Here is a 22,809-nt window from a genome sequence, read left to right as displayed (position 1 = left end):
TCAACATTTGCAAAAATCTTCAAAAACCTGTTTTTGCTTTGTCATTATAGGGTATTGTGTGTAGATTGATGAGGGGAGTAAAAACTATTTAAACCATTTTAGAATAAGGCTGTAATGTAACAAAATGTGGAAAAAGTCAAGGGGTCTGAATGCTTTCCCAATGAACTGTTAATCAAGTAGACATACACATCATAGCCCTCTATGTACAAATTCCAGTTGTTTTTTTATGCAACGTGTGGGATTCAAGTAGATTATATCCGTGCTTCTAAATCTGCATTGCTTGCTGTTTGTGGTTTTAGGCTGGGTTTCTGTATAGCACTGACATCTGCTGATGTAAAAAGAGCTTCATAAATACATTTGATTTGATTGATTGAAAACATGTTTGAAAGACAAAAGTCAATGAAACATGCTTTAGAGACTAATAAGTTAAGGATCAGTAAGAATAAACAAGAGATCTAGTATAGCGTCATTCACACCTTAGGTTCAGAGTCTACCACTGTGCACTACTGACCTACCTCTCGTTGGTTACTCGTCCTCCTAAACTCATATTATTGACTTCCAAAACGAGGTCGCCCGTTCTAAGCCGTCCTGGAATAGAGAGAGAGAGAGAGAGAGAGAGAGCATTTTGCCATCATCAGCAACAGAGGTTGTTTATCAACTAGGGCTGTCAAACAACAACAAAAAATAATATTGAGTTAATCGCCCCCCAGGTGGTAAGGGTAGGCACAACACATCTGCCACGCTGATCCTCAACACTGGGGCCCCTCGGGGGTGCATGCTTAGTCACTTCCTGTATTCCCTGTTCACCCACGACTTCGTGGCCAAGCACGACTCCAACACCATCATTAAGTTTGCTGACGACACAACAGTGGTAGGCCTGATCACCGACAATGATGAGACAGCCTATAGGGAGGAGGTCAGAGACCTTGCAGTGTGGTGCCAGGACAACAACCTCTCCCTCAATGTGAGCAAGACAAAGGAGCTGATCGTGGACTATAGGAAAAGGAGGGCCGAACATGTCCCCATTAACATCGACAGGGCTGAAGTGGAGTGGGTCGAGAGTTTCAAGTTCCTTGGTGTCCACATCATCAACGAACTATCACCAAGACAGTTGTGAAGAGGGCACGACAACACCTTTCCCCCTCAGGAGACTGAAAAGATTTGACATTGGTCCCCAGATCTTCAAAAAGTTCTACAGCTGCACCTTCGAGAGCATCCTAACCGGTTGCATCACCGCTTGGTATGGCAACTGCTCTGCATCTGACCGTAAGGCGCTACAGAGGGAAGTGCGTACGGCCCAGTACGTCACCGGGTTCAAGCCTCCTGACATCCAGGACCTATATACTAGGCGTTGTCAGAGGAAGGCCCAAAAAATTGTCAAAAACTCCAGTCACCCAAGTCATAGACTGTTCTCTCTGCTACCGCACTGCAAGCGGTACCATAGCGGCAAGTCTTGGAGCAAAAGGCTCCTTAACAGCTTCTACACCCAAGCCATAAGACTGCTGGACAATTTATCAAATGGCCACCCAGACTATTTACATTGACCCCCCTTTGTTTATACAGTGCTGCTACTCGCTGTTTATTATCTATGCGTAGTCAGTTTACAAATTACCCTCGACTAACCTGTACCCCCTTTATATAGTCCGTTATTGTTATGTAAATATCTTATCTTATTATTTTGATGTAATCCATTTTTTTACTTTAGTTTATTTAGTAAATATTTTATTAACACTATTTCTTGATCTGCATTGTTGGTTTAGAGCTTGTAAGTAAGCATTTCACGGTAAGGTCTACGGCACATGTGACAAATATGGCACATATGACAAATAAAATTTGATTTGACATTGGGTTGTAGGAATAATATATTTGTTTAATATAGGGGAAGAAAACACAAAAAAACTATATTCTAAGACAACAACAACAGCTCAGCCAAGTCTGAGTTCATGTAAAAATATAATACAGCTATTAAAATATAGCCTAAGCTAGGTTACTTATCCATGTTCTTCAACATGAACTAGTCACAAGCTGCTACTACTAGAATTGGGGTCATTTGCTTAAAGTAATTGTCCAGGGAAAAATCACACTTTTAAAAGTTAATATTCTGTTAACTCATACCCAAATAATGCTGCTGACTCATCCTATACTCGTTTTGTGGCCAAAGCATACATTGGAGAAAAAACTCCACCTCAAACTTGTATCTATCTCACACAGACTGTTTCATGATGTCATCTTCCTGAGGAGGATGAGCTGGCCAGTGTTCTACTTGCGTTAATATTTTTTATGTTCGGTATACGCCCACATCATTCTGTTGTTGGGATACAGCCACACCATTCCAACACAGAAAAGCAGATTTTTAACATACTTAATAAATACAAAATTGGAGGGAAAACTATATCACTCTTATTTTGTATTTCCTATTGTATTTCATAGAAATGTGGAAACACTGGATAGTTACTTTAAATCTTTTGACCTGAGAACTACAACAAAAGCAGTAGCTAAGTGGAATGGATGTCCTGTTCTGATTAAAATAATTGTGGGAAATTAGAGTTAAATCAAGAAGCATTCAGCCATGGCATTGTAAACATTCTCGTTTGGTTAGCATAACTAGTTAGCTATTTCTGTGCAAATTACGTTTTTACTGTTATTCAAAGAAATGCCTGGGAATGTGTTGATGATTGAACTTTCTGTAAGTTTTCCTTTGACATTTTTGCTCATAAGCTGCATGCATAGTGGATGTGCATAGTGGATGTGCATAGTGGATGTGCATAGTGGATGTGCATAGTGGATGTGCATAGTGGATGTGCATAGTGGATGCACCACAAAAGAGAGACAGACAGTTTCACAGTTCTCCATAAGCTGTTAGCTGCCAAGACTAAGAGCACACAGCACAGCCAAGGGGGGGCAGTGTTCTGGTCTAGAAGCACGGTTTAGACTGCTCCTACAGTTTTGCTTCAGTACTGCAGTTTAATTGACACCCGGCCCAGAAAGACAATTTCCATAGAGTGCCACATAGAGAAGTCAGATTGGAAAATTCCTAATAAGACACTTTAGACATCACTTTTGTGCACAAAACATCCATTGAATTATTCAAATAATTGTGGCTGAAGTCTATTTTTTTTCCATCACTCACAGCCGAAGATATTAAAATGTTATATTCATCCAATGTCTGCCATTTTTTGGGATGGCGTTGCTGCTCACCCTGCTCGCTGTGCGCACTGAGTGCTAAATTAAATTGTTTGTCTGTATACACCGGATGCAACCTGGATATAGATGGTCCATACCTTGGACCCAGTCACCAGTTAATATTACACCTCAGTGAGCAGAGCAGAGCGTGTGTGTGTGTGCTGCGATTAAAAGGGTCCATGAGGAAACAGACTTGGGTGAAGAAATGGAGATGCCATTAACAGCTTCCAAAAAAATGACAGCATTAAAAATGTTAAAAGTTAACTGTAATTAATGCTTTAACTTTGACAGCCCTATTATCAACATAGTAGTAAATGATACAAAACAAAAAACAACAACAACCAGACATTAACGTACCATCCTGAGCAGCCAGACCTCCCGGTAACACCCGCTTGATGAAGATCCCAAACTCTTCCCGTGTTTGATCTCTGTAGCCACCTATGATTTTCAACCCTGGATTAGAAACAAGGGACAGAAGTAACATGCTGACCAGACTGGACACATCGCGTGCTCGAGCGTCGCAAAATAATGTTTTTCATAGTCGTGATAATACTATGAAAGTTTAGATGCGATCACCATATAAGTTCAACGATGAAAAAGCCTGGAAGGAGGAGAGATGACTAGAAACGATTCGGTTGGCCATTTTATGTGTGGATTAATTTGTTGGAGTAGAGGACCTTGTGCAGTTCAGGTAAAATAACAACTCAATGTTTATATCCCAGGACAAATTAGCTAGCAAAAGCAAGCTAGCTAAATAGAACAAATTAGCTAGCAAGTACAAGCTAACTAGCTAAATTGCCATACATGTTTAATGCTTTTCGACCTGTCCCCAAATTAATGTAATTGGTTCAGAGTTTGTTTTGATATTTTAACCTGCGTGTCGTGATCGCGTTTGGTGTAGGGAACAAAATAAATGTATGCACGATAGCGCACATGTTCGTTTTTCAACAGGACAATGACCCAACACACCTCCAGGCTGTGTAAGGGCTATTTTACCAAGAAGGAGAATGATGGAGTGCTGCATCAGATGACCTTGTCTCCACAATCCCCCGACCTCAACCAAATTGAGATGGTTTGGGATGAGTCATATCGCAGAGTGAAGGAAAAGCAGCCAACAAGTGCTCAGCATATGTGGGAACTCCTTCAACTGTTGGAAAAGCATTCCAGGTGAAGCTGGTTGAGAGAATGCCAAGAGTGTGCAAAGCTGTCATCAAACCAAAGGCTGGCTATTTGAAGAATCTCAAATATAAAATATACTTTTTTGGTTACTACATGATTCCATATGTGTTATTTCATAGTTTTGATGTCTTCACTATTATTCTACAATGTAGAAAATAGTAAAAAATAAAGAAAAACCCTTGAATGAGTAGGTGTTCTAAAACTTTTGACTGGTAGTGTATATGAACCACCAGTAGATAAAATCTATGGGGTCTTCTATCTAACTAGCAGATAGTACATTTAGGGCAATTTCGAGGTACAACATCGGAGCTACTATTATTTAGAAGGTTGCGGTGTGTTAGCTAGTTTTTGCTGGGGGAAATGTCGCCCTTAGACTTGCTATAATAAACATTCATTGCTAGGGCCAATAGTTTTTCCTTCACAACCTGACCAGGGAAACCTCTGGGCTCCAGTTATAGCCTGATAAAACATTATACATGTATACACTCACTGTAGCTACATGTATTCATAATGCACATCACATACGAGGTGAAGTTTTATACTGACCCAGTCCCTTCTTGCAGTCACAGAACTCCAATCTCTCGATGGCCCGGTTGATGCCGTGAGGTCCCATGATAGTCCTGGAACACACAAACACCTCCTCTGTCACGTCATCCCAACGTTTACCATTTGAAAAATAAATATTAAGCCCGTCCCTTCCTCGTCGACGGAGAAAGAAGAATACTTATGACGGATAGAAGGAGAGAATGGAAGAGTTAAGGGAAGAGATAAAGCAAGAGAGAAAGAGTGGCGACCTCTCACAGTCACAGAGTTCGTTGAATGAGCTTTCGTCTTCGGTCTCGAGATGTAATTGAATCATTGTCCAAAGAATTTCGTTAGAATAGGTTCCAAGAGCAACACCAATTAGTTCCATAACCAGCTGTGGATTTGCTTTAGAGACAAGCTGGGATGAGATGTGTCAGGTGCTGCCGCACGAGTGTGCAGAGAGAGTGTGTGTAGGAAGTGAGTGTGTCTGCGGAGCCACCAAAGTGTCTGGCGAGTGTGTGAGGTGAGTGTGTGTGGGCGTCCAGAGTGGCTGCAAGTGTGTGTGTGGTGAGTTTAAGGTGAGAGTGTGTGACGCGGGTGTGTGTGTCGGTGCATTGGGAGTGTATGTGGGGTCAGAAGCAGCAGCCAGACACAGACTGACAGGGTTTTAGCATCAGGGGGAAACAAAAACACACTGTCTCATCTCTTCACAGGGAATTTGACTGGCAGAATCACATCAGCTCAGGCTGTCCAGACCAATCTCCCTCTGAGCCATTCTCGGCATTAAAATGCACCATATGACAGTAATAACCAAGGACTTAGCCCAATCTGAAAAGAAGATTTGTTGTTGAGAATTAATGCCATTATGCTGGTAAATTGTACACGGTCAGAAGTTTTTCCAGGACAGCTCATGTGATCGGGGAAAAGTTTTCCTCGTCCTAATGATGCAATATAGTAAGGTACAGGAGCTTTTTTCTGAATCCGTCAACAGGAAAAATTCCTGGCCTTATACTGTAAACAGTATGAGTACTTCAGTGGATATCTCCACCAGGGAAAGACAACATGTGCCTGTGTACCTGTGTGTAAGTTTTATTGCAAGCTGTGTCACCAATATGAGTAAATAGGTTACAGCAGCAAAGAGCTTCTAGATCTTTTAAATTATGAAAAAGTAATTACAGTCTAAACAGGTGCATTAGGTATTGGAAAACGCTGCTGCCAATCTGCAGACCTGGGAGGACAGGGCAGACGAGGTAATCCTCTGGACAGACACACACAGGAAGAAGCAGAGGACAAAGGCTTTGGGCTCAAACTAGGGCAATGGAAGACTACAGTCAATACAATTGTTTCAAACGTAGTGTACACAGAGACGTTGACATCAGGTGCATTTTAGGTGCTAAATGAAGGGTGACAATATGTCTTTTCCGGACGTTGAAAAGAAGCATTTTCCGGACTTTGAAATCAGGTGCATTTTAGGTGCTTAATGAAAAGTGAAAATACATACTTTACGGACGTCAAAAATCCGTATTTTCCGGATGTTGAAAATACATCATTTACAGATGTTGAAAATATGTCTTTTTCGGTCATTGATTCTATGGCTATATTTCAACTGCACATACAGAGCATTTGGAAAGTGTTCAGAGCCCTTGACTTTTTACACATTTTGTTACATTACAGCCTTATTCAAAAATGGATTAAATAAAAAAAAATCCTCATCAATCTACACACAATACCCCATAATAATGAAGGACAAACAGTTTTTCATAATTTTTTTTTAAACAGGAAAACATTATTTACGTAATTATTCAAACCGTTTACTATTAGACTCGACATTGAGCTCAGGCGCATCCTGTTTCCATTGATCATCCTTGAGATGTTTCTACAACATTATTGGAGTCCACCTGTGGTAAATTCAATTGATTGGACATGATTTGGAAAGACCTGTCTATACAAGGTCCCACATTTGACATGTCAGAGAAAAAAACCAAGCCACGAGGTTGAAGGAGATTGAAGAGGCGTCTCCGGGATGCTGGCCTTCTAGGCAGAGTTGCAAAGAAAAAGCCATATCTCAGACTGACCAATAAAAATAAAAGATTAAGATGGGCAAAAGAACACAAACACTGGACAGAGGAACTCTGCCTAGAAGGCCAGCATCCCGGAGTCGCCTCTTCACTGTTGACGTTGAGACTGGTGTTTTGCTGGTACTATTTAATGAAGCTGCCAGTTGAGGACTTGTCTGTTTCTCAAACTAGACACTAATGTACTTGTCCTCTTGCTCAGTTGTGCACCGGGGCCTCCCACTCCTCTTTCTATTCTGGTTAGAGCCAGTTTGCACTGTTCTGTGAAGGGAGTAGTACACAGCCCTGTACGAGATCTTCAGTTTCTTGGCAATTTCTCGCATGGAATAGTCTATTCTTGTTATGAGAAATGAAGGCTGACGAGTTTCAGAAGAAAGTCCTTTGTTTCTGGCCATTTTGAGACTGTAATTGAACCCACAAATGCTAATGCTCCAGATACTCAACTAGTCTAAAGGCCAGTTTTATTGCTTCTTTAATCAGAACAACAGTTTTCAGCTGTGCTAACAAATGCATAATTTCTAATGGTCAATTAGCCTTTTAAAATGATACATTTGGATTACCTAACACAATGTGCCATTGGAACACAGGAATGATGGATTATGATAATGGGCCTCTGTACACCTATGTAGATATTCCATTAAAAATCAGACATTTCCAGCTACAATGGTCATTTACAACATTAACAATGTCTACATTGTATTTCTGATCAATTTGATGTCATTTTAATGGACATTTTTTTTTGCTTTTCTTTCAAAAACAAGGACATTTCTAAGTGACCCCAAGCTTTTGAACGGTAGTGTATATATAAACTCAGCAAAAAGAGATGTCACCTTTTCAGGTCTTACAAAGATAATTTGTAAAAATCGAAATAACTTCACAGATCTTCATTGTAAAGGGTTTATACACTGTTTCCCATGCTTGTTCAATGAACCATAAACAATTAATGAACACGCAACGGTTGTTAAGACACTAATAGCTTACAGATGTTAGGCAATTAAGGTCACAGTTATCAAAACTTAGGACACTAAAGGGGCCTTTCTACTGATTCTGAAAGACACCAAAAGAAAGATGCCCAGAGTCCCTGCTCATTTGCATGAATGTGCCTTAGGCATGCTGCAAGGAGGTATGAGGACTGCAGATGTGGCCAGGGCAATAAATTGCAAGACAGCGCTACAGGGAGACAGTACGGACAGCTGATCGTCCTCGCAGTGACCTACCACGTGTAACAACACCTGCACAGGATCGGTACATCCGAACAACATACCCGCGGGACAGGTACTGGATGGAAAGAACAACTGCCTGAGTTACACCAGGAATGCACAATCCCTCCATCAGCGCTCAGATTGTCCGCAATAGGCTGAGAGAGGCTGGACTGAGGGCTTGTAGGCCTGTTGTAAGGCAGGTCCTCACCAGACATCACCAGCAACAACGTTGCCTACGGGCACAAACCCACCGTCGCTGGACATCCTCCTCCCTCATGTGGTACCCTTCCTGCAGGCTCATCCTGACATGACCCTCCAGCATGACAATGCCACCAGCTATACCCATACTGCTCGTTCTGTGCATGATTTCCTGCACGACAGGAATGTCAGTGTCCTGTCATGGCCAGCAAAGAGCCCGGATCTCAATCCCATTGAGCACGTCTGGAACCTTTTGGATCGGAGGGTGAAGGCTAGGGCCATTCCCCCCAGAAATGTCCGGGAACTTGCAGGTGCCTTGGTGGAAGAGTGGGGTGACATCTCACAGTAAGAACTGGCAAATGTGGTGCAGTCCATGAGGAGGAGGTACGCTGCAGTACTTAATGCAGCTGGTGGCCACACCAGATACTGACTGTTACTTTTGACCCCCCTTTGTTCAGTTTATGTCTCAGTTGTTGAATCTTGTTATGTTCATACAAATATTTACACATGTTAAGTTTGCTGAAAATAAACACAGTTGATATGAGAGGACGTTTATTTTTTTGCTGAGTTATATATATATATATATATTGGAATAATAAAATGCTTTCAGTGTTAAAACTTCTTATGGCTGCAATCCCGTTAACGGGATCGATATGACAACAGCCAGTGAATGTGCAGGTCGCCAAATTCAAAAAACAGAAATCTCATAATTAAAATTCCTCAAACATGCATTTATCTTATACCATTTTAAAGGTAATCTTGTTGTTAATCCCACCAAAGTGTCCGATTTCAAATAGGCTTTACAGCGAAAGCACCACAAACGATTATGTTAGGTCACCACAAAATCACAGAAAAACACAGCCATTTTCCCAGCCAAAGACAGGAGTCACAAAAAGCAGAAAGAGATAAAATGACTCACTAACCTTTGATGATCTTCATCACATGACACTCATAGGACTTCATGTTACACAATACATATATGTTTTGTTCGATAAAGTTAATATTTATATCCAAAAACCTCAGTTTACATTGGTGCCATGTTCAGAAATGCCTCCAAAATATCCGGAGAAATTGCAGAGAGCCGCATCAAATAACCTAAATACTCCTCCTAAACGTTGATGAAAGATACATGTTTTACATAGAATTAAAGATACACTTGTTCTTAATGCAACCGCTGTGTTAGATTTCAAAAAGCTTTACGGCAAAAGCACAATATTCAATAATCTGAGAACAGCGTTCAGCCACAAAAGGAAGCCATACAGTTACCTGCCAAATTGTGCAGTCAACAAAACTCATAAATAGTATTATAAATCTTCACTTACCTTTGCTGATTTTCATCGGAATGCACTCCCAGGACTCCCACAAGAAATGTTTGTTTTGTTCAGAAATGTTTGTTTTGTTCGGTAAAGTCCATCATTTATGTCCAAATATCTATTTGTGTTTGGTAAACAAATCCAAAGTCAGGAAGCGCGTTCACTAAAAGCAGACGAAATGTCAAAAAGTTCCGTAACAGTCAGTAGAAACATGTCAAACGATGTATTGAATCAATCTTTAGAATCTTTTTAACATAAATCTTCAATAACATTCCAACCGGAGAATTCCATTGACTTCAGATGTGTGATGGAACAGAGCTCCCTCTCATGTGAATGCGCATGGTCAGAGCATGGTCATGTCATGGTAGACCTGACTCATTCCCGTCTCCTTCGGCCCACTTCACAGTAGAGGCATCAGACAAGGTTCTACAGACTGTTGACATCTAGTGGAAGCCGTAGGAAGTGCAAACTGATCCATATCCCACTGTGTATTCAATAGGGGCTGGGTTGAAAATCGACCAACCTCAGATTTCCCACTTCCTGTTTGGATTTCTTCTCAGCCATATGAGTTCTGTTATACTCACAGACATTATTCAAACAGTTTTAGAAACTTCAGAGTGTTTTCTATCCAATAATAATATGCATATATTAGCAACTGGGACTGAGGAGCAGACAGTTTACTCTGGGCACCTCTGGGCACCTTTCATCCAAGCTACTCAATACTGCCCCTGCAACCATAAGAAGTTTTAAACGACTAAAACCAGATATAAAGTATGTAGAAAAAAAGATAATGGAGCTATGTATTATAAGTGATATAATCTTTGAGAACTAACAATGTTGTCTATGCAGCCAAGAGGCGGGCCTGTGAAATGTTTGGTCGGAGACCGCACCATTGGCCACGCCCACTACCCTGCTCCCCCCCGCCCTACGGTAACTTTGCTACTGCTGCTGAAAAATATCCTAGGGAAAACACTGGTGATTGTTTTCAATCACAATGGTAATAAAAAAAATACAAATAAATGCTTCTTAGCTAGAGCAATTTCTCAAGCAAGAATTTTGCTAGGGCTGTCTGGGAGTGGTCTGAGTGGGGAGGAGAACTGAAAACTAGCTGTTATTGGCAGAGAGGTTTGGAACTCTTTCTTATTGGTTAATTAGCTAATTTGCCACCGGGTGATGTCACCAGCCAGGCCAAAACTCACTCCCACCAGAACAGGCTGAAATCGCAGGTGGTCTTTTCAAACCGCTCTTACGCTAAAAGGGCATTGTCATCATTTTCACAATTTCACAGTATTATTCAAACCTCATAGTGTAGATATATATATATAACAGGGAAATCACGTTTTTGACTGCACTGGGACTTTAAAAGAGTGAAGAAGAGGATGATTAATTAAGCAACAGAGGACGAAAATGAGAAAGATGGACATACCAATATAGTAGAGATAGCCCATCGAATCGTTCTGCCTCCTTAGGCAGCAGTGGCATCGCAGGGAAAGAGAAACTGATTCACTTTCTCTCACAGACAAACACACACACAGACAGAGGGCGATAGACTGACACCCACACAGACACACACACACAAATATTACAGAGCCATGGAAGATGACAGCAGTCAGTTGTTTGGAGGAAATGAGATGAGGCGCTAGCAGTTTAAACAGGGGCGGTGCTGTGTAACTGCAGAGAGAGAGAGAAAGAGACAGATTGAAATCCGACTAGACAGAGAGAGAACACGCCTGCCTACCTTTGCCACTAATCCCTCCTGATACCCGTCTCTCACTGGCTGCCTCCCCTCCCACTGTCGCTGGGCGTCAGGGAGCGTTACACACACAATCTAAGAAGCACACACAACACACCCACATACTCACCTGAGCTGTACCTCTGTCCAATAAGCTATCATGGAGAGACAGATGGACTGACAGGAGGGAGAACAGAAAAACAAATAGGTAAAACTACGCAACCATGCAATTAGGGAAAGAGAGATGGAATAAAAATGTATGAAAAACAGAAAGGAAAAGAAAGACAACAATGTTAAGCTGAGGTCCCTGTGGAGAGAGAGCCTAATGGGTAATACTAAACTACTCTAATTCCATGTGTCTCTGTCTACTACAACTAGTCATTTACAAGGTGAGTCATTTACTAGGATTCGATTGACGCACCAGCGCGTCAATCTAATTGACATCATAAAAAATCCCCATCAAAATCCGTCTATTTAAGCTTATGGTTTATTAAACTAGAGATATATCTGGTGTTTTGTATGGGATGCGTCTCAATCCACCACATGTCGGCCTTCTGCATTGGCGGTGGAAGGTGGCAGAGCTACAGGGCTGTTTGTCAGACCAACAGACATCACGAAAATAGGATTTCTCACAAAAACATCTGTTTGGGATGAAACTCTCATAGACATTATGGTGTTCGTCGTTTTGCTCTACGACCCCCACAAGCATCACAGGACTCTCTGAAGGTAACCCAGTACCAGTTTAACTGATGGAAGTATGGAAGTAGTTTTGTGCCAACAAAAAAAAGGAGGTTAAAAATGTGCCCAAAAAAAGTATATTCCCTGAGCTTTGGTATATCTGCTATATAGGACAGATGCTTAAAAACCTTATTCCTCAATATTTATTTTTTGATTGTCTTTTTTCCATTTATGAATGTGTTATTCAATGTATTTCTATGGGCTATAGTAGTAAAGGCCAAATTCAATATTTTATCCCATTTTTATTCTTATTTCTTCTACCTACAGGCATCCTAAAATTCCATATCAAATAGCCAAATGATCCATGGTACGACCATCTTAAAACAATTCCATACGTTATCTTAGTAGAACACCCCCCCAGCCGGCTGGTGGCTTCGGTGATGGAGGCGAATCAGATAAGTAGGTACTAAAGTGCAAAAAGAGTTTTGTCTTGTTATGTTGTTAGTAGATGATCAAAAATGAAGATAGCCAGTTATCTAAGTGCACCGGGCCATGCAAAACGAAGTTCACTCGGATTTAGGCTAGATCAACAATGCACATTTGCAGAAATTAATGATCAAATACCCATTGAATTAATGTCATTGTTTAGTTCAAAGTATGGCTTTATTTTGCTGAACCTCCTGATCTTTATTGGCCAATACAACTTGCAGGATGTCATGGTAGCCAATGTTTGTGTCAGACATTATACCTGGATTTACTGTTACTGCTGCTTGTAACGTTAGTACTCAGGTTAACATGTGGCGAGCTAAAGCTACCATCGGCCAACAACAGCGTTTTAGCCAGTTTGGTTATAGACGTTCAATGTCTACTATGATGGTAAAGGTTTATCTTGATTTTGTGTAACAGTACGAGAATATGCTGGACTGCTAATAAGTGATGTGTTTCAAGGCTGCTAGTGGTTAGCTAGTAGGGGTAAAGCCCAAATCACAGTCAGACGCCGAGAGTAGAGAGCGTCAATTCACACTCTGCGTAGCATATGCCAACTTAATTGTCCCGAGAATCCATAATAAACAGTTGTATTTGCTATGTAGCCCTAGTGAATTATTGATTGTTGTTGTTACTTTTGACTCACCATATATGTCCCACTGTACCATCCTATTAAACTGTTATGTTAGCGCACGAACATGAGAACAGTAGTAGCTAATATACCCGAGCAGTTTATAAATAATTTGGCTAGTCTCGTTCATTCTACATAACAGTATTCTCTTGTGAAATTGGAGTCCCTTCGAATTTCCCAGCCATAGCCTGCCAAGTCTATATGCCTGTGATCGAAACCAACAAAGGTAGGCATAACATTATTGTTTTCAAATATGTATTGGCACTGGCAGTACTATTATTATCAAAACTAAATAGACACTATAACTTAGACACTGTAACGTAAAATCACGTAAACTCGTACATCGCCTTGGTCCGTACAATTGCCCTTATTTTAGCGCCCCAAAAACGTAATACTTCCAGATCAACTGTAATGTCAATACCATTGTAAAGCACAATTTCTCCCCTTTCCAACAAAATCAATTACATGACCTAAACACTGCCCGTTTCTGCATAATTCAAGCAGGCAATGAGCCCCGTCGAGTCTTTTTAAAAATGGCGGGTGGGGAAGCGAAACTAATGCGTGATAGTGAGAAGGACAGATGTCGTGTGGGAAAATTGCTTTTTTCACTCGATCTGTCCAACTTATCACCTTATCGCCTCTAAAATGTAAATAAAAACACTATAAAGAGTTTATATAATGTGTCATTACATACCTATTTGAAGGTTTGTGTCGAATTTGAGTCGGGTTTTTAGGGCGGTGCTAAAGTGATCTTAGAAGTAAACAGCGGTTTTGAGAATGATGATCACATGCAATGATGACGAAAAAATTACTAGGTATCCCCCCTTACCCCCGTCACTGTCCATTTCTTGTTTTTAAAAGATGAGAGAAGTGCTACACCTGGTGGAGAGAGATTGTAAGACAGAAATAGTTGCTTTATGTGTGCTGTACGTTACGACATGACACGTCAAGATGTAACGGAGGCATAGGCGGAAATCCCAGGGGGGACGGGGGGGACACGACCCCCCCATCCTGGGAAAAATATGACTTGTTCCCCCCAATATATCACTGTAAACATAACTATGTAATTTCAATAATATTAATAATACGCAATGAAAGCACTTGTGCTGATTATAGACACTTAATAGCGCGTTTTTAAGTTTCACAAGATTGCGACCCCCCCCGCCCTTTGCCTCACGATGGTTTGATCCACTGCCAGTTCTTTAGCTTGCAAGGTAATAGAGGGTTCGTATCTACTGTCCGAAAGGCACTCGATGTACGTAACTGACGTGAGGTAATCCAGTCAATTGCGCCATAGCAATGTATATATTTTTCTAATGTTGCAGGGTTCACACACTAGCTGAATTTGCAGAGCTAACGCGCAAACTAAAGCAAACATTAACTATCAAGCTAGCTAGTACCTATTCCATTTATGTGGCGTCGTCAAAGATGGAATATTTGCTATCGTCAGTTTATTCCAAGATTAGCATGCAGCTGTAGTGCTTCAAAGTCCCTGTGATAAGGTTAGCGATAAACTGAAGTCCAAACTGAACAGAACTATACCATTGTCTTAAATATATTTAATGGTCTCGTTGCAAAAGCTAAATTGTCGCTAGTGATTTTTTTTTCTTTTTTTCGCCTTTATTTAACCAGGTAGCAAAGATTATAGCAAACACCACAGAAACGGAATTGGTGCTCGCTAGCTTTGCAAATTCAGCTATTGTTGGAAGCTAGCCAATATGAAACAAACTATGTTAAAATTACAAAAGGTTGCAGCATGTGTTGTGTAAATGTGTGTGTGTGCAGCTAGACCGGCCAGCCAGCCAGTCAGGTAGAAAAATGTCAGAAAAAAGTAAAAAGACGGACATCAGAGTATTTTTCAGTACACCAAAACGCAAAGTAAGAACTCTAGTAGCCTAATATCTCAAAGACGAGTTGATAAAATGTTCATAAGAAAGAAGTGAAATGCTAATGGAAATGTTTCACAATGATGTCATTAGGCAGAGCAGGCAACAGATGGCACACAGACAGCTGAGTTGGGGACAGATATGCAGGGACAGACTGGCAGAGACAGGGAGTCTCAGGTAAGTTTGTTGAGTCTTTGTTTGGCAACATTATGAAAGGTTCTCAATTTTTTGATTTGTAAAATAGGGACATAATTGGAAAATGCCATGGATACCCCCACTCTCAACTTAAACTGGTGACTAAACTAAGATTTGTTAAAGGCAATGGTATTGCTGTTGTGATTAATTGTGTAGTTTTGGGTACCGGTAGTTAGGAGTACAGCAAACACCTTATTTCTTTTCTAGGAGTCAGACTGTGAGTCAGTGAGGGTGGTGAAAGGGAAAGAGCCAAGGAGAGAGACTTCAGAGGACAGTGTCACAGCCACGGCAGGACCAGGTGTCACCCTTGTTGCCAGCAGCACCAGTATAGGGGACAGTGGCACAGCATCGTCCAGTTACCTCAGTGATGGCACAAAACCATATCAGCCACACCCACAATTTATAGAACCGCAAACTCTTGCCAACAGAGTGTTGACGTTTCAAGAGAGATGGTTTCGCTATTTCCCCTGGCTACATTATAATCCATCAATAAAAGGAGTGTTGTGTTTTCACTGTAGCCAAGGGTTTTCAAGCCAGCCATCTTTTGGCCAAAGAGCAGATGCTGCCTTCATTAGTGCAGGATTTAGGAACTGGAGAAAAGCCATTGAAAAATTCACAGCACATCAAAACTGCCAAACCCACGGCCACTTTGTAACTGTAACAGCACACCAGCTAAATCCAATCAGTGTCCAGTTATCCAGCGCGTGGGGTAAACAGCAGAAGGACGCAAGGCATTGCTTGATGAAAATTGTTAGTTCGGTGCGGCATGTAGTAAGACAGGGACAAGCCTTTAGAGGCCACACGGATGACAGTGGGAATTTATACCAGCTTTTGAAACTCAGGGCAGAAGAGGATGATCCCATTTTACTGAAGTGGTTAACAGAGCGTACCACAATGTACACAGGCCCCAAAGCACAGAATGAAATTCTGAACATGGCCAATACAGTCATTCGAGGCATTGCAGCTGAGATTAGGTCTCTTCCGATTGTACAATTTTCATTAATTGTTGATGGTACTCAAGATGTCTCTGGTGCTGAACAGGAGAGTGTCTGTATGCGTTATGTTGACCATGACCTTGTCCCTCACGAGGACTCGCCTGTTGTCTCCGACACCCTGTCTCTGGTATGCAGGCTGCAGTCGAGTGTGTGCGGTCATCTCTTAGGGGCAAGAGAAATGACGAAAGCTACCTTGCACTGTATGAGAAAGCAACAACTTTGATTGACTCTATTGAATCCATTGAGACGCACTCAAGACGATTTGCTGGCAAAGCATTGGATCACTATAGGGCAGAATTTTTTTAAGTGTTGGATGGTGTGGAGGTTCAGTTTGGCGACCGTTTTGACCAGGACAGTCTAAACGTCCTGCAAAAGTTGGAAAGAGCGCTTCTCACGGGCGAGTTGGATGAGTCTCTAGATCAGTACCCTGAGCTGAACATAGATTCTCTTTCAGTGCAGATCCCTCCTTTCACAACAAATACCCCTGTAGCAGCAGTTGAGAGGCAGCAGAGGTCCTCAGGAAGCTTCCAGTGGAGGTGCGGGGGTTGTTTGACCAAGTTGAGGTGCTGATCAGAATTTTGTTTGTGGTGCCAGTGTGTTCATGTGAGGCTGAGAGGAGTTTCAGTGCACTCCGCAGGTTAAAGACTTGGCTGCGGGCCAGCATGGGCCAAGAGAGACTGAACGGCGTAGTTGTCTGTAATGTACATAAAGACAGGCTGGACAGTCTCAAGAGGGGAAATATCTGCCAGCAATTTGTTGGATCCATTGAAACCCGCAAACATATGTTCGGTTCTTTTGTTCAGTAGTGTGTATAGCAGTGGTTCTCAACCTTTTTTGGGTACTGGAACCCCTGCATATTTTGAGGCAAGGCAGGCAAGGTTTTGAGCGGTCCTCAGGGACCTCCACCCCCTCTATATTATATGTAAACTTACTGGAAACCTTGTGGTACTGAATACGTTCATTACACTTTATTTTATTTCACGGACACCTTGCAATTAGTCCATGGATCCCTGTTTGAGAACCCCTGGTGTAATTGATATTTGTTATTTTGTTTAGTAGTTTTCAGTTTTTAGTACATGACAGTACACTTACAAATTATTATTATTATTTCATGTTATTTTATTTAAAATTGCATACTTTGTGTGACATACTTGTCCATAGCTGCTGTTTGAAGAGTTGAGACACTGACTGAAGGATATTTTGTTTGATTTATTTGGGTTTTTCATTGAAGTAGTTATTTTGCTTTTAGAACTGTACTTATTTTAAGCTTTTTGTTCTTGTAAAGATATTGTAGTAGACTCAGGCCAGGTGCACATATTTAATGACTATATAAATGTATCAAAGTCAAATTAAAAGGTCAATTCAATACGGAGACCAACTTTGTGATGGTTCTCAATGGAGATTCTTTACGATGAGATCACACCATGTTCATTGTATTTATGAAAACTACACCCATACAGTGTACAGTACCATTGCCGCCTACTGGCCTTTCTTGATATTGCTGGTTGTAAGTACGAATACCTGCATACATACTGGACTGATAAGGAACACTGCTATAACTATTATTAGTAGTAGTATTATAATGATTTAAACAAGTTGGGACAACCCTTCAGTTAACTACTGTACCTAACAATTATCCAGTAGTAGTGATTATGGTCCCTCAATATACATTTAACATATTACAACGTAGGCTATGTGTTACAGCACTACCTTTGTTGTCCCCCTCAGGAATTGCTCCTGAGAAAATTTCATGTAATTGTCCCCTCCAAGGTTGATATCAGATTTTCGCCCCTGAACGGAGGGTCAGTTTTTTTCAACTTTTCTCCAATACTATAGAGCCATTACCATGTCGATCAACGCTTGAATAGACACCTAGTTCACACCCCCGATTTTGAAGTCAACACAGTCGCTACAGTCCCATTAGTTTTCTTTGTAGCCTCGTTTGAATGTCACGGTTACGCACATTTGTACGGAATGGGGTGAGTTTACGTTACATCACAGGATATGGTCAGATGATAAATTGGCTTTTTCAGAGTGTCAAAATATTTATTAAAAAACAATGAGGACTCGGTATGATGTGGGTCTTTACCGTCTTATGTGGACAGTGGCTTCACTCCTGTCGTGTATTCACTCATGTGATCTTCTCTTGATGTCACTTTTCCGAACGCTTTTCCAACATTACTTCAGTCGAATTCTGATCAAATAAAATATCCCAAAATACAAATGTAAAGTTTTACTTGTCGTATTGAGACTTTTAGTTGGAAGGTTGAAACAAATCAGAATGTTTATTAACTGCAACCTAATTCTGCAATCTTCTCTTAAACAGTGATTAAACATAGGCAGTGTCAACCCAGTCTCAGAGCATTTTGTATTATTCTGTACGGAAATCCGACATACTCAATTTAGTATGACATGTTATGTTTCGTATGGTATTGTAACGACCCTGGGTTTATAAGCGCAGAAATCGACTCTGCGGCACGAGCATGCTTTTGCGGCACAGTCGATAGTGTGCCGGACCTCGGGATAGAAGGTCAAGGGTTCGAGACCTGCTCCCTACGGTTTCATTACATAGGTGTCAGAAGTGATCGGACCTTGCATCCACGACAGTGCGTGTGCTTGGCCGGTGAGCGCGTTCCTTGTAAGACGTAGAGTCGCAAGCTAGCGCGAGGACGCGCTCTTTGAAAGGAGGGAGTAGTGTAACGACCCTGGGTTTATAAGCGCGGAAATCGACTCTGCCGCTTGAGCATGCTTTTGCGGCACAGTCGATAGCGCTTCGGACCTCGGGCTAGAAGGTCGAGGGTTCGAGACCTGCTCCCTGTTGTTTCATTACAGTATGCATTAATTTGTGCATGTCCATTACCCATTTGTATATGTGACAAATTGCAATTCGTATGATACATTACAAATTCTGTGGCTGACGTTAGCTAGGCTAGAAGTTAGGGTTAAGGGTTAAGGTTAGGAGTTAGGTAAGGGTTAGCTAATATGCTAAGTAGTTGCAATGGAGCTAAAAAGTAGTAAGTAGTCTGCAAATTAGCTAAAATGCTAAAGTTGTCCATGATGAGATTTGAACACAAAACCTTTGAGTTGCTATACATTTGCGTTATACACCAACCTATCCAACCACCCTCCTTCGTTTAAGTAATCTTCTGTCTTATGTAACCATACGAAACGTAACAATTACCAATTGAGTGTCTCGGATTACATTTACTATGTTATGTCTCGTCTATGAGACCAGGCTGGCAGTGTATATTCAACCGCCAGAAAATAAATGGTGATGGACTGCGCTATTAGTATGCATAGGAGGCCTACAGTATTGAAGTGCTATTCTGAACAGTTTTAAATCAATGTACAGGTAACTGCCAAAATAATGAATACACCTGAGTAAATGAAGTGTTTGCTTCCACACAGGTATGGTTCCTGAGTTAATTAGGATATTAACTTCCCATCATGCTTTGGGTCATGTTCTCTCACGTCACCCCGCTCCTCCGCTCTCTCCACTGGCTTCCAGTTGAAGCTCGCATCCGCTACAAGACCATGGTGCTTGCCTACGGAGCTGTGAGGGGAACGGCACCTCAGTACCTTCAGGCTCTGATCAGGCCCTACACCCAAACAAGGGCACTGCGTTCATCCACCTCTGGCCTGCTCGCCTCCCTACCACTGAGGAAGTACAGTTCCCGCTCAGCCCAGTCAAAACTGTTCGCTGCTCTGGCACCCCAATGGTGGAACAAACTCCCTCACGACGCCAGGACAGCGGAGTCAATCACCACCTTCCGGAGACACCTGAAACCCCACCTCTTCAAGGAATACCTAGGATAAAGCAATCCTTCTGCCCCCCCCCCCCCCCTTAAAATGATCTAGATGCACTATTGTAAAGTGGCTGTTCCACTGGATGTCATAAGGTGAATGCACCAATTTGTAAGTCGCTCTGGATAAGAGCGTCTGCTAAATGACTTAAATGTAAAATGTAAATGGTCATGTATAAAAATGCTGGGTAGGCCATTATTTTGGCTACCATGGCTATGCTCCCATAAGATGACAATGCCCCCATCCAAAGGGCACGAGTGGTCACAATGTAAACCATATGCCATGGCCATCACAGTCACCAGATCTCAACCCAAATGAACACACATGGGAGATTTTGGAGCAGCACCTGAGACAGCGTTTTCCACCACCATCAACAAAACACCAAATTATGGAATTTCTTGTGGAAGAATGGTGTTGCATCCCTCCAATAGAGTTCCAGACACTTGTAGAATCTATGCCAAGGTGCACTGAAGCTGTTCTGGCTTGTGGTGGCCCAACGTCCTATTAAGACACTTTATGTTGATGCTAACCTTTATTTTGGCAGTTACCTGTAGCTATACTGTTTGTAATTGTTAAAGTGTGTAAAATCTATGTAACCTAACAAAGGTTCTTAGGACAGTCCTAAACCAGGGTCAAGACTTAATCTGGGCACTGCCGGTTACGGAAGTCACAATAATTAGGTTGTGTTGCATGCATCAACCAATGGTTGCGTACCACATCATCGACTGCGCCGTCGGGCACCAGATTGCTATGGCATACGATTTGGTAATGTTGCGTTTGTGACAAGTGGGAAGGTGGTATTTACCACATAGGACTGTGAAGAATCCACTTGAACGCCCCTCTAACTCGTAATTACTGGTGAGAAACTCGTCTGTCTTCCTTGAGCTCCAACCTCTTCCACATGCTGAACTCTGACGTCACCTACTAAGGAAATGGCCTCTAAGAGCATTTTCAGCAGTTAAAGGTAACAAAACATTCTTTATAAAAAACAATGTATTAATATGAACACGTATTTGTTTACAAGCGTGATAACTGTACTTTTAGTTTATGGTTGCAGCAGCTTGTTGAAAATAAAGGAGAGCCGCACACTCTAGGAGCTCAGATGTAAAAATGTTATATCCAACGTTTCGACAGGCAAGCTGTCTTCATCAGGGTATAATCACAAACACTGCAGGGCGACTCGTTTATATAGTGTCAAAAGACACAGGTGTCTGTAATCATGGCCAAGTGTGGCCTAATATCATTGGTTAATTCTCAAATATTAAAATGACATACAAAGAACAGCATACAAAAAACAAATGGATAGCATACGACCATAGATTCATTTTAGACTACACAAGCTTACAAACAATTACAATGGCAAAAGTCACAATCACAAGAATGGCTTCAGATCAAAGTCTACGTTGAGACCGAAGGGAGCAAGGGTCTATAAATTAAAGATCCAGGCAGCCTCTCGTTTTAACAATAAATTATCATATTATTTTCCTGACACTGGTCATAGACCCATACAAGATTACTTTGAATATAGCCAAAGGGAGCGTGATAAGATCATTGTTTCGGAGTCCTTTTTGACATGCCGGGAGGTAATTCTGACCTCTCGAAAGAACTGTTACATTTATCTAAGCGCCAGACGAGAATGCATCTAAATATAGTCACTCTTAGTGATTATGTGCGTCAAGGCATTATTCCACGGGGACTCAGGTGGCAAAAATAACCATCATTGGGACAGCGCACAGATGATTTCTGTGAGCGCATCCTGAACAAATGCTCTATTGATTTAATGACATTAATTGTTGACCAGTTGAAAAAGGATTTTATTGAAATGGATAAAACGATTAAAGACAAACGCACAGCTCTACAAATAGCTGTTAATGATGATGGCATATTCAATGAACTGATGAAAACTAACCAAGCGCTCCAGGACAAGTTGTCTACAGAAATAAAGGAACTTAAAATCAAGAAATTCAACCAAGACAAAAAAGACAAGGCCGCGGATAAAGTCTACTTCTGGAGAAACCCTGACAAAGGAGGTCCTGCTCCTCCTCTCAATGGCAGACGCAGGAGGAATGACGCTTACTTCGATCCACCCCCATCTGACCAACACTCTACAACCAGCGCCTCATCGACTTCCAGTGGCAGTTTTTTGTTCAACGAGAGACTGGGCCGACGGAAGAGCGGAGGTGGCCGCAGGCACGCACATCGACGAGATGCCGCACCCGACGGGGTAAGAAGAAACGACTATCAGAGGCAGAAGAGACTATTCACACGGTCCCAGAACCCACGGGACTGAGTGTCTTTAATTTATCAAGCAAGATATTGAGCCCTGCCCATGTCTCCTTGCTTAATAAAGGGTTATATTTTGTGCCTACAACCCAGTGCAACGATTTTGATGTTAACGTAGACATGTTTAAGTTTTTTTTTTTTAGAAACATCAGTTTAAGGGAATATTTTAGCTCCCCTAATCCTGACATTTCTATTGAACAAGTAGGTTACTCACCTGCACATACTGCGACTCCTTTTAGAAGCAAGAGTTATTTTATACCTCCAGCCAATCGCAATCACTCTATCGAGACATATTGCAGACTTGTTAAAATATGTTGCTCATCTCCTTAAGAACAAACAGGAGTCCAAATCTTTTCATAATTTACCTAAGGATGAAAAACAGGCTTTGCTTGATTTACAATCCGATACGTCAGTCCTTACTCGCCCTGCTGATAAGGGTGGGTC

At 41.6% G+C, this 22,809-nt stretch overlaps 3 protein-coding genes across 5 annotated transcripts in view; 2 read left to right on the top strand and 1 right to left on the bottom strand.

Moving 5' to 3' along the window:
* The window catches only part of LOC129860680 (syntaxin-binding protein 4-like), a 65,132-nt gene extending 60,141 nt beyond the window's left edge, over window positions 1-4,991 (bottom strand). For all 3 annotated transcript variants that reach the window (XM_055931324.1, XM_055931334.1, XM_055931343.1), the window contains exons 1-3: window positions 4,909-4,991; window positions 3,541-3,636; window positions 516-588 (exon numbers count right to left, since the gene is read on the bottom strand). In XM_055931324.1, coding sequence (XP_055787299.1) covers window positions 516-588; window positions 3,541-3,636; window positions 4,909-4,975 — 236 coding nt within the window. In that variant the 5' untranslated portion in view covers window positions 4,976-4,991. The remainder of the gene's footprint in view (window positions 1-515; window positions 589-3,540; window positions 3,637-4,908) is intronic.
* LOC129860697 (cytochrome c oxidase assembly protein COX11, mitochondrial) overlaps window positions 1-22,809 on the top strand; it is a 70,603-nt gene that overhangs the window by 31,801 nt on the left and 15,993 nt on the right. The window lies entirely within an intron of this gene.
* On the top strand, window positions 14,253-16,735 carry LOC129860691 (zinc finger MYM-type protein 1-like). Its single transcript, XM_055931356.1, has 3 exons — window positions 14,253-14,475; window positions 15,182-15,265; window positions 15,491-16,735. The coding sequence occupies exons 2-3, from the start codon at window positions 15,230-15,232 to the stop codon at window positions 16,499-16,501; spliced, it is 1,047 nt and encodes a 348-aa protein (XP_055787331.1). The 5' UTR covers window positions 14,253-14,475; window positions 15,182-15,229; the 3' UTR covers window positions 16,502-16,735.

This window comes from Salvelinus fontinalis, chromosome 1, assembly GCF_029448725.1.
Source record: "Salvelinus fontinalis isolate EN_2023a chromosome 1, ASM2944872v1, whole genome shotgun sequence".
Lineage (NCBI taxonomy): Eukaryota > Metazoa > Chordata > Actinopteri > Salmoniformes > Salmonidae > Salvelinus > Salvelinus fontinalis.
Note: the sequence above shows the minus strand (reverse complement) of the source record. Positions and strands in the feature narration are given on the sequence as shown.